This window comes from Pantherophis guttatus, chromosome 1 (genome assembly GCF_059756535.1).
Source record: "Pantherophis guttatus breed Tessera chromosome 1, ASM5975653v1, whole genome shotgun sequence".
Classification (NCBI taxonomy): domain Eukaryota; kingdom Metazoa; phylum Chordata; class Lepidosauria; order Squamata; family Colubridae; genus Pantherophis; species Pantherophis guttatus.
In genome coordinates, this window is record NC_142063.1 from 290699965 (window position 1) to 290718794 (window position 18830).

The 18830-nt window shown below is 36.1% G+C and overlaps 1 protein-coding gene and 1 long non-coding RNA gene across 3 annotated transcripts; one reads left to right on the plus strand and one right to left on the minus strand.

Moving 5' to 3' along the window:
- Positions 1-4671: 4671 nt before the first annotated feature.
- Positions 4672-12826, minus strand: LOC117671431 (uncharacterized). The gene is made up of 3 exons (XR_015731487.1): positions 12698-12826; positions 6367-6463; positions 4672-4849 (listed from the first exon to the last, which is right to left on the minus strand). It is a non-coding gene; the product is annotated as an uncharacterized LOC117671431 (long non-coding RNA).
- On the plus strand, positions 12825-18439 carry MRPL33 (mitochondrial ribosomal protein L33). Of its 2 annotated transcripts, none has more exons than XM_034428000.3 (4): positions 12825-12965; positions 15699-15720; positions 16438-16544; positions 18200-18439. In XM_034428000.3, the coding sequence occupies exons 1-4, from the start codon at positions 12944-12946 to the stop codon at positions 18247-18249; spliced, it is 201 nt and encodes a 66-aa protein (XP_034283891.1). In that variant the 5' UTR covers positions 12825-12943; the 3' UTR covers positions 18250-18439. The 2 variants fall into 2 exon arrangements, with proteins under 2 accessions (XP_034283891.1, XP_034283892.1); XM_034428001.3 differs by having other exon boundaries at positions 12833-12913.
- The last annotated feature ends 391 nt before the right edge of the window (positions 18440-18830 follow it).

The window sequence follows — 18830 nt, forward strand, 5'->3', positions numbered from 1 at the left end:
CAACTTTCTGAATCTTCCCTTTCTTCGGGGCTTTTATAATGTGATTCTCATTCATTCATTCATTCTATAAAACCAAGTCACATCAATATACATTTTTTTGTGCTGGTTATTTAGTTTTATATATAAACCACATTCATAATCATTCATTCATTCTTGACCCTGTCCCTTCTCCCATTTTCACTTTTTTCCAAAATCCATGCTTGACCCACCATAACCAACAACAGCAAGGTCACATTTCAAGACCTTTAATCATCCTTGTATGTTATATTTCTGGAATGATTTGTAATATTATGCTCATATCTGGGATTTTCCTCATACACATCTTTATTCCCTTCATCTTTCCACTAAGTGTCTTTTTCATACTTTTTGTTAGCCTAACTCTACACATTTCTTTGGTGTTCTGTAACATCATTTTTGTTTTAGGTTTGTTTTTTTTTAAGTAGCTTCCACATTTTGTTTAAACCATATATTCAAAGCAGAAATTCTCCTAAGTAGTTACTCATTACTCATTACACATTTTTCATTCCTAGTCATTCTTCTTGCATCTTCAAATGGGCCAATCACTTTTCTTTATTTTCATTTTGCTCCTTATATTTTCACTTGCGTGAATGATTTATTAACCTTCGTTTAATTTTTTTAAATCCTCTTTTCTCTTAATTTCATAGAAACACCACCAAGCTAGTCTATTTTTTTTGCCTTTCATTTGTTAACATATGCTCTTTACTATTAACTCCTCCTACATTCTATATCTACATATTATATGGCTATCCCCAAATGACCTATAGATATTAATTCCACCCATCTACTCATCATGACTTTGGTCAATTAGGAAAAGATAAAGTCTGGATTAGGTTACCAGCTTTAGTTCTACCTTCCCACCTCCAGCATTCCCTGCTAACAAGAAAGGTAGAATTGGTCAATTAGGCTTCTCTTGGCTAACATCCCACAAAGGTAACCAAAGTCCAATTTTATTCCAAGCGTGGTTGCTCTAAAGCACCAGAAGGCAAGGCAAGAAACAATGGATGGAAACTAAACAAGGAGAGAAGCAACCTGGTATTAAGGAGAACCTTTCTAACAGTGAGAACAATTAACCAGTGGAACAGCTTGCCTTCAGAAGTTGTAGGTGCTTCATCAGTGGAGGCTTTTAAGAAGAGACTGGATAGCCACTTGTCTGAAATGGTATAGGGTCTCTTGCTTGAGCAAGGGGTTGAACTAAAAGATCTCCAAGGTCAATTCCAAATCTGTTATTCTGTTCTGTTAGGCAAGCTATGAAGTTTAAGCTAAAGCACACAGCATTCTCTTAACATACTCTTTTTTGCCCAGAGTCACAAATAGCAAATATTTGAAAAAGCTGTCCCAAGGCCCAGCACAGGATAGTGCTGGAATTGTCAAAGAGGTTAGAAAGTCATGTGGCGAATTTCAGGGGATGGTTGCAGCCATTAATTCATTTATTTAAACTATTTATATATCCCTCTGCATTAAAATATAACACAACAAAATAATAAGGCAACAACAAAGAAAAAATGCACTGTATAAAAGTAGAATTTATATTCATTTGCCACAATTCTCTATTCCATACAATAAATCAAGAATCCTTTCTTCTTTGTTCACTTTATGATCTTCTCATAAAAAAAACTTAAAAGGAAAGAAAAATAACCAAAATGGTTATATAGTTATATTAGGCTCCACAGCAGAAAAGGGCAGTTTGTTTTCTCCATTAAGAAAACAAATCTCTTGTTCTTAGTGAAGAACTTATTGCAGTGAGCAGTGGAACAATTGACATCTGAAATAATATTAGATTTTTATGTGAGTTCAGACCTGGAAAATATTTAAATGGCATTTGAAATATGAATTTCAGGGAGATGCGTTGGTCTGTTTGGAAGACTCAGCTCATGATGAACTTTAAGATAATTGTAATAAAGCTTTCCAGAGGCTATTTCGATGTCAGGTTTCTCTTTTACCATAAACAGACGTTTGAATGATTAATGAAGAAAGTGACTGAGGTTTATGTCAGCGTTTCAAGGCATTTGTGTCAGACAAGAGCCATCCTTGGCTTTACCCCCTTAGGAGATGCAGCTATGTATAGATCTGGTTCATTTTGAACAATTTGCCCCCTGGTTAGAAATCTCTTTAGCAATAATGACCCACACTACACAAAAGGCTTAAAAATATTTTCTCCCCTAAAAGACCATATTACTTCCACTGGTCTGAAGTTTCCGAAGACCAGAAGGGGAAAAACTAGCATTCCAAGCACAATCTTAGTATACTCCATTTTGAATGAAGTACACTAAGCTCTCTTGATTTTTCTGAGATAATTTTGGGGAACCAGGAAATCGGCAATATACAGGTAATCCTCAACTTACAACAGTTCATTTAGTGACAGCTCAAAGTTACCATGGCACTGAAAAATGTGACATATGACCATTTTTCATAGTTACGACTTTTACAGCATCCTGATCATTATGTGATCAAAATTCAGATGCTTGGTAATTGGTCCATATTTATGATCTTGCTGTGTCCCAAGATCATGCAATCCCTTTTGTGACCTTCTGACAAGCAAACTCAATGGGGAAGCCAGATTCACTTAATAACTAGGTTACTGCAGTGATTCACTTAACAACTGTGGCAAGAAAAGTCATAAAATGGGGCAAAATTCAAATGTCTCATTTAATGACAGAAAATTTGGGCTCAGTTGTGGTCGTAAATCGAGGACTACCTGTAGCAATAATTATGTACATGAATTAGATTTTGCATTACAGATTGGCCAAGTCATAGTCACTCTTTTTGGTTGATGAGGGGTGTATGCCTTGCCTCAAATTATTCTTGAGTCAGTGTATAAGTAGCAGGTAATAATGGAACATGCAGCTAGGGACCTATATTCCTTTGACTGATCAATGACATCAGATTATTTATTTTTCTTCTTCTTTAATCCTACAGCAAGGTGTTTTTTCTGATAAAAAAAAAAACAGACTTCAGTTTGTATGGCCTTTCTTTTGTTTTCTATAACGTGACTAATGGAATTCTCAGGGTTAGTCCTAACATACCAAAAGGACAACATAATGGGAAATGCAGATCTAGATACAGCACTTCCTAAAGTTGCCAAAGGATTATTTCCTATTATCTAATATCTGCACAGCTTGTTTCTTTCTGCTTTGGATTGTGGCAGAGTAAGTCAGGATTATCCATAATGAACATATCTGGGTCTAAACCTCTTGGTTATGGAGAAGACTGTTGGCAATAATCTTTTCTCTAGTTCTGTAACTCTACACAAAGAAGATTATGAAATAAGATTTTCTTTTCATTTGATAATGTTGTGGTTACCTGATAGTTTTATACAGCTTTTGTAGTAATAAACCATTGGCAAATTCCTTACAGTTCCTTGAGCTTCCCACTAACCTACACACTTCAGTGTCCTCTGGAAAGAGTGGTTTGTCCAACTCTTTAGGTTGGGAAATGGCACAATGTGATGGACTACAGTAATGCAGCAGGTTCCTGAGAAGGAGGGGACATATTCCAAAAAGAGGGGCAATACACGATAACAACACAGTCCAGAGCTGGATCAAAAGCAGAATAAGACATTTTGGATAGGCACTACCTAGAATCTCCCAGGGCAGGGGTGGGCAAATGTGGCCCTTTTACAACCTATGGACTTCAACTCCACAGCTTGGCTGTCTCAGGAATTCTGGGAGTTGAAGTCCACAGGTTGTAAAAGGGCACATTTGCCCACCCCTGTCCCAGGGTATATTCAATAGGTCAGTCTAGTACAGGTAGTCAGATTTAACAGATTAACAGAGTTGGAAGGGACCTTGCAGGTCATCTAGTCCAACCCCCTGCCCAAGCAGGAGACCCTACATCTGCCTCTACCTAGGATCGAACTCACAACCTCCTGATTGTGAGGCAAGAGCTCCACCTGTAGACCACAGCAGCTAGTCCTTGACTTATGACCTTAATTGAGCCCAAATTTCTGTGGCTAAGTGAAACATTTGTTAAATTTGTTCTGGCCCATTTTATTACCTTTCTTGCCACCTTTGTTAAGTGAATTGTTGCAGCTATTAAATTAGTAATAAGGTTATTAAGTGAATCTGGCTTCCCCATTGCCTTTGCTTCACAGAAGGTCGCAAAAGCTAATGACATGACCCCAAGACAGACAGTGCAATCGTCATGAATATGAGTCAGTTGCCAAGTGTCTGATTTTGATCACATGACCATGGGGGTCCTGCAATGGTCATAAGTGTCAAAAAAGGTCATAAGTCACTTTTTTCAGTGCTGTTGTAACTTTAAACAATCATTAAACGGACTGTTGTAAATTGAGGACTACCTGTATAGGTTTAATCTGGCAAGACTCTATATGGTGTAAGTAAATAAGAATTGAAAGAATTGAACTTTGGATTGTCTTATTACATCGTTCTTGGGCTAGGCCTGATATCTGCACTGAATGTTCTGTATCTGTTAAGGTTAATTTTTAATTAATAAGATTAAACTGAAAGATTTAACCCATGCAGAGAGCTTCATGGCCAAATCAGGATCTGAACCTAGCCTTCATTATTTCTATACCATGACTCTAACTATTGCATTACACTGGTACTGTGTTCATGTAGTGTTATCACATTAAGGCATAAAGGATAATGGTTAAAATGCTGGACTAGAAATCATGAGACAGACTAAAGGAAAAATGGTTCAGAGATGATGTTGATATACATGTAGCAGATTTAAGTATAATAAACTAATGAATTATATGATATGGAAATCACGGTAGTAAGATTTTGACTTCATCTGGGTAACTGCTTGGCATCTCTTCCAATTCTGGAATTTTTAACAGCATATTGGAAACTTGAAGAGAAGATTAATCCTAGGGAGAAAGATAATGACAAACATATGATGAAAATAAGGATATTTCTATGTCAATAAATATTGGGATAGTTAAATGCAATTGTTTTCTGGTGATAATGTAAGTCTTGATAATGTAAGGGGCATAAAGAAGAAAGACATCTTTGAATTAAGGATTTTGATTAAAAAAAATTAAGCAGAACCAATCAATCAATCATTCTTGGGTAAAGAGTCTTCGGAGAGGGGCGGCATACAAATTGAACTAATAAATTAAAAAAAATAAAGACCAAGTGTTTCTTTGAGGCAATGATTAAATAGCAGAAATTAAATACTTTGGGCATCTGATACAGATGGATATTGTTCTAGGAAAATAACTATGCTTGGCAAGGCTCAGAGAAGTAGAAAAATGGGAAGGCAATGGACAAGGTAAGCGGACAGGATCAGAAATATCACTGCAGTGTTCCTGGAACTATGGATTGTAAGATAAAAGGCATTTGTTTATATAGATATCAGGAGAGGGCCAGGTGGATGGCACCCAACTATTTATTATTGGCTGTGTACATTTCTGTATACTAATTCTTAGAAACATAGAACTGGAAAGAGTAGTTTAGACCATTAGATGCATTATCCTGCTCAGAGCAAAGTCTAAATTAAAGTATGTTGTCAACAGGTTGTTGAATCTCTGCTTGTAACTATCTGCCAATCGAAACTCTAAATCTCTTTAGATCTTTGACTCCATTCTCCAAATATTCTTACTATTTTGAAATTTTCCTAACACCAGTGAAAATTGCTTTCCTAGAACTTGAGACAATTGTTCCACACTTTGCATTCTGTTATGATAGAGGACATTTCTGTTTTTAGTATGACAACTGTGAGATACAGTACTTAGATAGATAGCTAGATAATAGGTAGGTAGGTAGGTAGGTAGGTAGGTAGGTAGATAGGTAGATAGATAGATAGATAGATAGATAGATAGATAGATAGATAGATAGATAGATACTATTTTAATCATTCCTGGATGAAATAAAGATGGTGTTTTCCCTTGAGGCAATGATTAGATGGCAGAAACTAACATAGATATTTTACCCCATCCTATCTTTTAAAGACTAAACATATCTACTTATTTCAATTTCTGTTGATAGTCTTCATTTCCAATCTCCTGATGATCCTTGCTGGACCTATTTCAACTGAATCATTTTAAGATGTTACTAGGCAAGTACTGGTACATTCTGACTAGCAGAGAATAGCATGAAACATTTATTTCATATGATATGGAAAAATAGATATTAACTGCTGCAGAGTAAAATTGTATTTGTATTGTTTTGCAGTTTGCTAAACTGCAAAACAATGGGAAATTACTTGGGAAATTGAAATGAACTCTTGTTGGGAATTGTAGAAAAAGTTCATGCACAAACATCTTGCATTCAGTTTTTACTGAGTAACAGACAATTAATAGCACAAAGAAAATACAAGCACCAGGCCAATATTTACATTGTTCTGGTATATTTATCATCTTCTCTCTCTCTTTTTAATATTTACCTTAACAATGTGGTTGCAGGTGGAGATTTTTTTTTCCTTGCCAGCATTACAGGTGACTCCCTCGGTTTCTTATTTGCTGCCAGGAACATAACCACACCTGTTTGGCAGTGAATAGGGAGCCTGTTACATCCTGAAGGCACAAAGTGGATCAAGTGCACAATGATGATTTGAGTAAATAAAATTTAAAAGGGAACATTTTAAACAAACGTGACAGACTTTATGTTTTCTGTACTCAGGAAAAAGGCTTGATGCGATCCCAAACAACTCCCTTCTTCCTCCCTGCCCCTTCTGCAGTATTTTCCCTGTTGGAACAGGTCATATCATCTTCTGAAAAATTATCAATTATTTAATACTCAGTTCTAAATATCATTGGTTTATATTGCTAATATGACTTTCACATGGCCTAATTTATGGTATCCATTCTTTCTTTTTATTCTTTTTTTTTCTTTCCTAATTTCCTAATTTTATTTGGAATTGTAAAGAGGCTGAATTTTCACAGCACGATAAACAAATTTTTAACCATCCTTTATTGAATACACAACTGGATAGTTTTAATACAATACATTAAACCTTAGAAATCATGATGACTGTATTTAGTAAGCCAAAAACCAAACAAACTACATTGTGGTTTAATGTGTCCTATGAATCAGACCAGATTAAGAGCAAGAAATGGAGAAACAATTTAGATGTGTACTACATACTTAGCCATGGTTAAATTAACTGTGGTTTATACAGCCCAGGTTTCCAGGTTTCCCATGAGAAACACTGAACCATGAAGTAAACCACATTAGCAGCAATTGCATCATCCATTTAGTTAATGGAGCCTAAGTAGTTCGTAGTTTAGCATGTGTAAGAACATAGTAAAATATTAAATGTGAAACCTGTTAGGAAGATTAAGCTTAATTAAACCAGGTTAAGCAAATCCAGCCAGCTACAATTTGACTTAAATATTTGTATGACTCCATTCCAGTGAGGTACAAAAAGGGGACACTGAGACCAGTCTTAATGTAAACTGTTGAGGGGATTCCAACATTTACAAAGAATGCTAACCATACACTGGAACAAAGGATTTAATATATGAGGTTTCACAGTATTAACACATTCAATGGATTGCTGTATCTCACTGGAACTCCAGAGAAACCTATAATCTCAAAGGATTCTTGGCAGAGACCATAAATAACTGTCTGTTCCTCACTCCAGGCCGACAAGAAAAACAAGTCTCCAGAGCTTTAGGAAGAAGAAAGATTACCATCTGAATCCATTTCTTGGCTACTGAAACCAAGTCACACTTATTAGCGAGCCCTTTGTCATGCATTAAGAAGTATTTCTGCACATTCTAGAATTTTATTTGTTATTGTCATCTCTGGAGGGGTTTGTTTGTCTTTCCAGTATTTTGCGAAGGTTAGTCTGGCAAATGCACATACCACAAAATACATGCATTAAGAAGTATTACCTGCTAGCATAAACAATGTGATAGAAACTGTAGGATAAAGATTTACTGGAAGAAAGGAATCCTTCTGGCCAACCTACAATCCATTAGAGTTCGAAGAAGGAAGATCTAATCCTATCTAATGTACCAAAGGGGGAAAATCCAGATAGATTCAATCTCAGCATTTCCTAACATGCCTTTACTTTTGCTTCTATGAACAGAGTGTTCTTTAATGTTGATGGCTGGATTTGTAACACATACACAAGCCTTAAAGGAGAACAGCCATCTAAAGTTTTTGCCATCCAGGGTGGTGCTTGGGCCTGCCGTGGGAATGGACCCTGGTAGTATCAGGCATGTCCTGACGCCAAGTTTGATGCAAAACATATCTATTCTCTTGAAGGGTACAGCTTTAAACAGAAGATAACCAAAATGGGGAAAAATATTTCTTCTTGTTTTTCTGGCAACTAGCCTGAAACAAGAATAAAATAAAATGTCTTCTAGGTCAGTTTTGTTTTCCTCTCTGGTCACTTGGCAATCTAAGCTGGAGGAATACCAAGATCCAGCTAGAGGAATTAAACCCGCATTTGCTCACTGCAGTAATCCCCTTAAAATCTAGCTTTATTCTGGGCATATACAGAAGATTTTTTTCTCCTTTTCATAATCCAGTATAGTTGGAACAGGATTCAACTAGAGATATAAACACTACCATGTTATTTGTGTTTCATTGTATATCTCCCTCTGTATGACTTAATGTTACTTGGCTATTCCTGAACCTGCCAATGCACATTTAATGTATTTTTATAAAATGGTTATATTCTTCATACTGCAATGTCTAATCAGAAACCCAAAGATGAAAGTAAAAAGGCTGGTTTTTTAAAAAATCTTAAAAAGTATTATTTTATTAATAATTCTGTCCTACGCCATGATTATCTGGGAGCACATTATTGAGATTTCTATCTGTGGTTATGTCTCCAATTATTCCTCAAATTTCTGGTAGATCCAGGCTGCATCCAGATGCAGCACTGATCTTCTCAATGCTGCACAACACAGATTTTGTGCATGTGTGCATGTGTGTCTGTTTACAGTAACATTGTTGGAGTGGAATGGCTATTTGATTACCATTACTGAACATCTGCACACACCAGCATGCTTTTTTTCCACCAGTTGCTGATACAGAGAATGGAACTGCTGTGTCAACATTTTCACATTCAAAGTCCCCCTTTTTTCTGTTCATGGCCTGCTACTATATGGAACAGAACTGTACCTTTAAATTAGTTGAACAAAAATACAAGAAAACATGAGAAAATTGTAAAACAATGTACTGGGTCACTCTAATCAATTTAGATATATTTTCTATTTCCTAGGGAAATAGGAATATTTTTCCTATTGCAATGTTTTTTTTTTAAAGGAAAGAGAAAAAAGTAAACCCAGGTGCCTGTAAAATGTACTCAGTTTTAAAAGTATTTCCAGAGATTTGCTTTGGTATTTGATTCAGATTTTTTTTTTTTTTGAAGGAAGTGAGTCAATTTCTTTCCTAGTCTGCTCTACTTTATTTGACATTGCAACTAAGCTGGTGTTTTCTTTTGAATCACTGCACTTCTATACACCCTCATTTTCACACTGGCCACAATGATATACAAATGACCGCATGCTATTAGTGACATCATGACATAGTTCTGTCCTTACTTACTTGAATCCCAACATCTGATGCAAGTTCTAAGTAGGCGTCTTTGCATCATGACACATGTTTTATTGCTTGCCAACTTTCCTCACTGCAAATGCCTAAGTATTTCATCTTATTTCCTAAACTCAAACCCGTCATCACTCCCTCCCTGACTCCAAAATTAAATTTCGATAGGAGAAGTCTCTGTTGATGATTTCTTGAGATGTAAAATTGTTTAATTCATAATTCCATTGAAATATTTGTTTTATATTCCTATCAGTAAAAATGTAATCCTAATATTCAAATCCTATTTCAGCCTGTTCTCCAAATGAAGTAAAAAATCTCCAGTGGTTGGATTGCCTCATTACCCTTAATAATATCTCTTCTTTTCTGATATTCCTGGAAGGCTATTCTTTATACAATAGAACTAGATTTGAAAAGGACTGTTCTGAATGGTGATACAAGATATGTAACAAACAGAAACAAGGCACAACATGTAAAATCAAATCAGAGAGGCCTCCAAGAAACCTCTCAAATTGTCGTTGAGTGAGAATGTCATGTTACTCCAGAACTCGGTTTTACTGTCATCTGTTTTCATGCCACATAACATCACATTAACTAGTTCTTATTATGCATTTGTTCTTGGCCTCATTAACATGCATTCGGCATGTCAAGATGACATATTTGTTGCACCGATAACTGCAGAACATTCAAGGACCTGGAACATTATTATTAATTCTTATATTAAATTTTTGTGTGGGGGGAAATAATTACTATATCCCAATCTATTTACTGTGGAACAGCCTCCTGCTGTAGCATTTATTACTTGATGAACAAGCAGAATGAAAAATACCCTGATTTATCTTCCCAGACTTTACCTCTTTTAGTTATTTAGGTTGGCTCTGACGAAGACATGGACCTTGAATATGTTATAGTTATATAACATAACAACATAACGTAACGTAACGTAACGTAACATAACATAACATACCATAACATAACATAACATAACAACATGACTAAACATAACACAACATAACATAACACAACGTATAATTATTTAGTTATAGACTTCTATTTGATCAGTCAGATAGTAACCAAGGGCTTGCAGTGCAGAACAAGGTTTTGCTTTCCTTAAAAGGTGATTAGAGGCTTATAATATTTATCTAATATAGTTTATTATGTGCATGTGCCTATAGGTTGAGCATAAAATGGAACTTCACAGCAGTAATGTTCCAGTAGATTTCTCTCTCAAATTTCTACGGGAAATCTTAATGACCTAGAATTTCTTTCCCAAAGCTAACACATATATTTGTACTGTACTTTCTAGTACAGGTCCTGCTGCCCACAAGATGGATAAATCCATTTCTACAGCTTAATCAGCAAGGAATGGGGATTCCTTGATGATTTATGAACCATCCTAGCATTCTTAAACCATCCTAGCTCCTACTAAAATATTTTATCTAAACATTGCCATCAATCAAGTGGTAATTTTACATATCATCTTTTACATGATATTCCATAATGGAATACACACTGACAGCTCTATTGAAAGGCTGTATTTGCATGATTGCTTTAAATTCAACTATAAACCTCATTTAACATGTACTACAACATCCTCACTAACGTCTGTTAGTATCATCTACCTACAGGTAGTCCTTGCCTTATGACCATGATTGGGACTGAAATCATAAGTCATTGAGGTCATAAGTTGAGGTACCCATGTGACCTAGTGTGGATAACCTATGTGGACTTGGGATGGAATATGATGATCTAAGATGGTCCATGATTTACATTTGGCTGAACAACAAAGGCTGAAATCTCAGTTAAAGTTCTACTATGTTCAATAGAATTCATATTCTAGTAATGGTAGAGTTGCCACTTTAGGGAAGTTTTTGCGGTGACATTAACATTACATTAGTAGCAGCTGTGAAGGCGCAGTGGTTAGAATGCAGTACTGCAGGTTAACTCTGCCCACAGACAACAGTTTGAATCTGACGGGCTCAAGGTTGACTCAGCCTTCTATCCTTCTGAGATCTATAAAATGAGGACCCAAATTGTTGGGGGAATATCCTGATGCTGTAAACTGCTTAAAGAGTGCTGTAAAGCACTATGAAATGGTATATAGATCTAAGTGCTACTGCTATTACAGGTAGTCCTCGAGTTATGACTACAATCATTTTCCACTATCAAAGTACAGATATAAGGATTTTCTTATTTGAACAACTGTGAAGTCCTTGGTGTTCTCGGAGCTTCGTGGTTTCCTTGCAGTCGTTTCATTACCAAACTAGGTAAGCTCATCATATTTACACAACTGTTTCCCCAGCTTTCAATTCTGTTGACACATTATGAATTGCTATGCAGATGTGCCTTTCTGTATCTCAGCTACATGCTTTCCTGTGTCCCTTCATGCCTGAGAGGTTTGCTAGGTTGCAGCTCTAAAGGGTGCAACAGACTAATTAATATTATTTGTTCGTTCTATGGAAATATCTAGGATCCATTTCAACAAATCAGGTGCTGTTTACAAAAATGTAAAGAAGGATGAAGCAGACTAAAACAATAGTGAAATAGAAAGGACCTACAATGCAAAGCATTGTCCCTAATGGACCACAAAGAAGAATTTGGTAATGGATAAGTTCCTCTCATGTAATAGTTAGAAGTCAATATAAATATAATGCCTATGGAGATTCTCAGTCATCCAGGCCATGGTTGTCCCAAAGATATTTTTCCAAAAATCAACTGGACTTTATTGGTTTTTTTCTTAGAAAATGTTTTGCTTCTCACCCAAGTTTCTTCAGTTCAGTTCAGCACCTTTGGGACAATATAAGTAGAAATGAATTGGGAATGACTAGCACATATGTGCGAGGGAAACTTTTACCTTTACCTTTAAATAGAAATGAATGGTAAGGTTTGCCTAATATATTGAGCTTCAGGCTAGCAAATAGTATTTTAGATTTGCATGAAATCACTGTGGTCACAGTGGAATCTAGAAAACTAGGTAATCCCTAATCTGGATATAGATATATATTTATTAAACATGGTCCCATGACAGTCTTGGGAAAAATTTGAAAAAGGATTTGTCTTCCTTCAGGTCCTACAACACTAGGTAAGTAACATATTTTCTAGCTGGGGTATTCTGCCTAGTGTTTTTATTTCAGCAGCCTTCGTATTAGTATCTAGTAGCAAAACGAAGCACAAGAAGTCAATATGAACCCCGGCGGCTAAAGGGTTAAATTCACATTTGCCGAAAGAACCAGCAGTTGTCAAAGCAACCAGGAGGGGGAGGAGCCTGCAGATTCAGGAAAAAAAAAAAGAGGAGGAGCTTTACAAGAAACGGCAAGTTTCTCAGATTGCAGGGGGGGCAGGCTTTATTGAAGCGGAAGTAAAAACAAAAACACCGCACGCTCCGGAAGTACTTAGAAGCGTTTAATGGCTCGATGGTTACTTGGAGTTGAGTGAGTTTAGTTGTCGGTATCGTCGTCGGCATGTTTCTGACAGTGGTCAATTGTGAGTTGACTGGGAATTCCCTCTTTGGGGAAGTTTCGTGTGGTGCGGGCGCAGCAGTACTAAGCCTCCCTTGGTACGAAGCCTTTGCCCGGTTACCCGGGAACACGGCTCAGAAATCCGAGGTTACTCCTTGGATTAAGCCGTTTAAGATGCTTCTCCTTAAGGCTAGCGCTGCAAGGCGAAGTAGCTGCAAGGCGAAGGTCCCGTTTCTAATATCTTTTCGTCTGCCTGATTTCTGAAGGGTCGGCCGCCTAATGCAGGGGTCTCCAATCTTGGCAGCTTTAAGACTTGTGGACTTCAACTCCCAGAATTCCTCAGCCAGCTGCGCTGCCTGAGGAATTCTGGGAGTTGAAGTCCACAAGTCTTAAAGTTGCCAAGATTGGAGACCCCTGCACTAGTGATTTGCGGTCCTACATTGTGGTTACGCCAACCTTACCCATCATTTGGGAATCAAGTAGAGATTTTTATATACAGGTAGTCCTCGACTTAACAATCGTTCCTTTAGCAACGGCTCAAAGTTACACCCGCACTGAAAAAAGTGACAGCATCGTTTTTACACACTTAACGACCGTTGCAGCATTCCCATAATCATGCGAGCAAAATTCAGATGCTTGGGTGGCAACCGGTTCACATTTAATCACCGTTGCCGTGTCCCAAGATCACGCGATCAACCTTTGTGACCTTCTGGCAAGTAAAGTCAAGGGGGGGGGGGAAAGCCAGATTCGCTTAACAACCAGGTTACTAACATATTGACTGCAGTGAATCACTTAACAATTGTGCCAAGAAAGGTCGTAAAACGGGGAAAAATTCACTTAACAAATGTCTCACTTAACAGAAATGTTGGGCTGCATTGCGGTCGTAAGTTGAGGACAACCTGTACATTAATCGTCCTTTCTGCACAGAATGTAGGGTAAAAGGGGTTGTTTCCCCTGCGTTCCTGAGATAGATTTGTCAGGGTTTATAACTGAAGTAGGGATAAGACTGAAAAAGTGGAGAATAATTAACAATATGGATGCATGGAGGGAAAGGGTGCTTTTAGAAAATGTGGGTGGCTCATGCAAGAATCTGTTTGCATCTATTTAATGCAGCTATGTCTTTTCCTAGAATCAAAGAGCTGTCCTATGCAGCCTTAGCACAGTCTTGGAAAAAGGAGTTGTGATAACTGCAGCATGCCTGTCCATGAAAATTTCCTCAATTCCATATTTAATGAATAGCAAAGAGTTGCTGCATTAAAAGAAATGTCTCGGATTCAATTGTACAATCTGGAAATGCAACTAGTAAACCATGGTTTGATGATACATAAAATAAAGATATTAAGATATTGACCATTGAGCTAAGTTAGGGAGGGAGGAGTTGTAGCTGTTTCGATATTACTGAACTATAGCTGCCAGCAGCTTTAATAAGTATACATCACCTTGGATTGTTAAGAACTGTAACTCTAGGCAGTTCCAAAAAAAGTGCTAAAAGCAAAATATAATGATAACAGAAAACAAATAACTATTAATAATCAGGTACTCAAGTTTATTGCAAATCACCAGATGAGAACCCTATTCATTCTAAACCAAATACCTGAAGAAAAAGCCAGGTCTTCACTGCCTTTTTAAAGGCTTGCAAAGTTTGACTCAGCTGTAAATTGAGGGAGATAGTTGCAGAAGGCAAGTGCCACCACAAAAAAGTATGCTTCCTGCGTCTGATAAAATGATCTTGTTTCAGAGATGGGACTAGGGTGTTGCCCTTCTGTTGAAGTGTATAGGACAGGCAGAGGATTTTCAAATATTCTGTTTTTGATTCTGTTTAGGAATTATTGATAACAGCCAGGAGTCAAAATACTTGACTTGAAGGCACAAAAAATGTATATCCTTTATATAGTCACTATATATAGTGACTATATAGTATATAGAGCCATTGGGAATAGCTGGCATACAAGCTAAGAAAATAAACTCTATCTAGGCTGGAATCTTTAAATTTGCATTAGAAAAGAATGTTAAAAATATGGGGAGTCATGAATTTTCTTTGAATATTATTTAAATGGTTTTAAATGCTGCTCACTTTATTTACACAGTTGGATTTGCAATGTGTTGTATATGGGACTGCCTTTGAAAACAGCCTGAAAACTTTAGTTAATTCAAAATAGACTGCTTACTAGGCTAGATTGATCAGAGATAGTTGGTACAAACATGTCAGTTCTTCACCATCTAGATTGGCTGCCAGTTCATTTTCAGACCCAATTAAAAATATTGGTTTTGATCTTTAAAGTTGTAACAGCTTAGTACTAGGTTACCTGAATGTGAGCACCTTCTCCTATATGTACTTACCTGGACTTTAAGATCATTTAATGAGACCCTCCTCTCACAAGGTCTTGTCACCAAAGGAGATGATGTAGGTGTCTACACGGAAGAGCCTTTTCTGTGGTGGTACCCCTTTTATGAAATCCACTCTCTAGAGAGGCTTGACTGACACCCACGTTGGTTGCATTTTAGTGCCAGGTAGAGTATTTCTGTTCTCCCAGGCTTTTTAACTGATTTAATTTCAATTATTAGTTTTTGGCTGACTGCTGTGTTGCTGCCTAGCTAATAGATTTTTTTAATATGTTATTTTTTTTATTGTAAATTGCTGATAGGTTATTAGTTGGTTTAGCAAAATAAAATAAATTATATGGCAGGACTAAATTGGTGTATTGGTAAATAAATTTAAACATTTTAATATTTTTTTCTTTTTTGTTTGCAATGCCAGTGGCCAAGAAAGCCAAATCAAAGTAAGTAAACATTTGAACTGCATTTACTACTCTAAAACTGTATAGTTCAGATAACTGCTGCTATTAATGGCAGTTAGGTTTTTAGGATTGCCTTTTGTATCAAAAATAATTGTTAAGAAATCATAGTCTGAGATTATCTGAAAAAGAGCTGTTCATTTAAGCAAATATTAAGTGAACACAGCTTTTCCTTTAATCTCTCAGGTTGATGTAGTGCCAGAAGTTGCAGAATTTAAGAGATGAAACCAGCATGTTTACTTATGTCTGTTATACATTTAATTTTTCTATCTTTGTTAAGAACTAATTCAGTATCATATAGAATATGGCCAATTCAGTTCTGTTTAGAGAATTGCTTTCTTGATTTCAATATGGGTGATTATAATAATTTATTAAATTTATATGCCACACAACTCATTGTAGCACACAATGATGGATAATGGAACTACATGCACCTCTCATGGTGGAATGGAGAATTGGTGGGACGTACAGGGCTACAAGAGGAAAAAGAGATAGCTAATAAAGCCTTGCTTTTTAGGCATCTCATTGCAAGTAATTGTCTTATTAAAAAAACCTTAATCTAAAATTATTAAGGAAAATTGAGGAAATTTAAGTTAAATATGTTAATAGACAATCATGCATGCACTACAAAGTCAAAAATGAATTACAGAAAATAATCATAGCTATCCAAATAAAAAGGTGTTCTTGATGTTATTATTCTAGGTATATACTTGTGAGAATGGTCAGTGAAGCAGGAACGGGTTGTTCTTTTAATGTAAAAAGACTTCGGCTTCAAGACAAGCTGGTAATGCTAAGCTATGATCGCTTTGGTAAGAAATTGAAGTGTGTTTTGTAAGGGTTTATAAATGGGAAGAATATTTTTGTATATTTATATTTTTGAATACAACCAAAATATATGTTGAAACCCCTGGTGTAACATACCAATACTTATAGTATTCAAATGATTTGAGTAGGAATTTTTTAGGCATTGAAATCTTAAAAATCTCCCAAACATTATGAAAAATATCAGACTTTGGCACATACTACAGTAATGGATAAAATTGAGGCCTTTTCATATAATACATTTGTTGTTAAATAGAAGCACTGGTCAAGATTGAATAAAAAGGTTAAGGTTGAAATAAGTAATGTGGTGATGTGCTGGCAGTAATCTTCCAAGATACAAATAATTTTGCAAAGATATTGAGACACAGAAAGGTTTAAGGAGGGTTTTCTCAATTGGAAAGAAAATTAAGTGTTCTGCCATAATACTTGAAACTGAATGTCAGTGTCAGAGCTTGTGGTTCTTCTGGTCAGAGCAGAGTGATGGCTTGCATTACCTTGGTAGCTTGGTAGCTATATGTATTCTATACATGTTCCCCCAATAATGCCTGTTGTACTCAACATTTCTTAAAAGAGCTGGCTCCCTAAGTAGCATCCCCTCCATAAAGTGTGTGATGTTCAACAAATCCAGTACAAATGCCTACAGAAAGTGTCTTGGAGCTTATGCTGTTTCAGCCCTTTAAACTAGAATAGGAAACCAATGTTATGAATGCTAATACAATTTTATTATAAGAATCTTGCAAATCTGAATGTGCTTTTCCTCCCCCTTTATCTATAAGAGAACTAGGAAGGGTCAAGCCTGAGATGCTTTCTCAAATTATAATTCTGTCTTGGACTCAAATTTATTTAGCCTGCCCAATATCTTGGTTGCAGCTCTTCCTCCTGTTCTTCAAGGTTACTCTACAGCCCAATTCAGCTATTTGAATTCCTGCTTGGCAAAGTCCTTTCTCTACAAATATTTGAACTGTGTGCCTACATCCCTGAGGGAAGTTTATGACCCATTTTTAATTTAAGAATCATATTTTCTCAACAGGGCTTTATTCCTAAACACTGTGATTATACTTCAGTAAAGCGGCAGTCCAATTTAGATCTGTTTAAAATGAGCAGCAGATGATACTGATAAATAAATTGTTCAAGAGTCCTTCCCAAAACTCTTGATGTAGTTGATCAAATGATCCAAACAAGAAATAATATCTTGATGTAAACTAGAAAAAACTGCATATACTTTGCTTTAGATGAATTATTTTAGAAGTCATGTCAATGATACAAATTAGATTGGAACTGTAAAAAAAATAGGAAGAAAAAATATTCAGGGAAAATGTACAATTACTTATCTCAATATTTTTAAATTTTGGTGTTAAACCATTGAAACCTATAATTACATACATATTGATATTCTATTTGTTTCTTACCATTTAGGTTTCAAACCATAACTCTAAGTAAAAATAAGTAAAGTTTTCTTTACTTATTTTACAGTATTTGTAAAGCACTCTAGGTGTCCTTCAACATATTTGCTGTACATCACGTTCATATCCATTGTCATGTGATAAACGGCATGCAATTGAGCCAATCACTGATTTAAGTGTATTTATGTAAACATGGAAGTTGGCATAATTTTAGGGATTTTGTTTTTGTCTTTTCATAGTCAAACAGAAAGTTCTCTTCAAAGAGCAAAAAAAGATCTGTTCTGTGTAACTGATGCTGGGCTAAGAAGATTTGTGAAGATGTATACAAGGAAATATGAAGTTGGCAATGCTGAAAAGAGAAAACGAACTGAGGTGGTCAAAGTCAATTTTAAATAAAAACATCACTGAAAGATATTTAGAAGTTGGATCTTCATCAATAACTTTGTTTTTACACTTGTGAATTAAAACTGTGAATCTACTGCGTATATGTTTCATTTCAACACAAGAGATAAAACCACATACAAGAAGCTTCCTCAGTTTTTTGCACTCAAACTCTATAGATTGCAGCAAATGGTGGAAACGATAGTTCAGATACATCTGGGAGAAACAGGTTTATGGAAGCTTATTCTCTCCTAAGATTCATTCCATGTAGGTACAAAACTGAACAATGAAATAATCTGCCTAGCTTGATTGGCTGTTTTAAGGCTATAGGTAGGCAGCGGGATTTATATTGCTTTTTAAGGAATTTCATTTAGCAGCTACAGTTGATGGGTGTTTGGGGTTTTACTTGATTTATTATACTTTATTAGAATTCTGTATCGCTGCCAAGATACTTTGTTGTACACCCCCCCCAAAGACCATATCCCATAA

Bases quoted from the DNA above. Each gene is read 5' to 3' on its own strand.
- MRPL33 (XM_034428000.3), top strand. From the start codon at position 12,944: ATGTTTCTGACAGTGGTCAATT. The intron at 12,966-15,698 runs GTGAGTTGACTG...TTGCAATGCCAG, and splicing joins GTTTCTGACAGTGGTCAATT to TGGCCAAGAAAGCCAAATCA. The intron at 16,545-18,199 runs GTAAGAAATTGA...GTCTTTTCATAG, and splicing joins GCTAAGCTATGATCGCTTTG to TCAAACAGAAAGTTCTCTTC.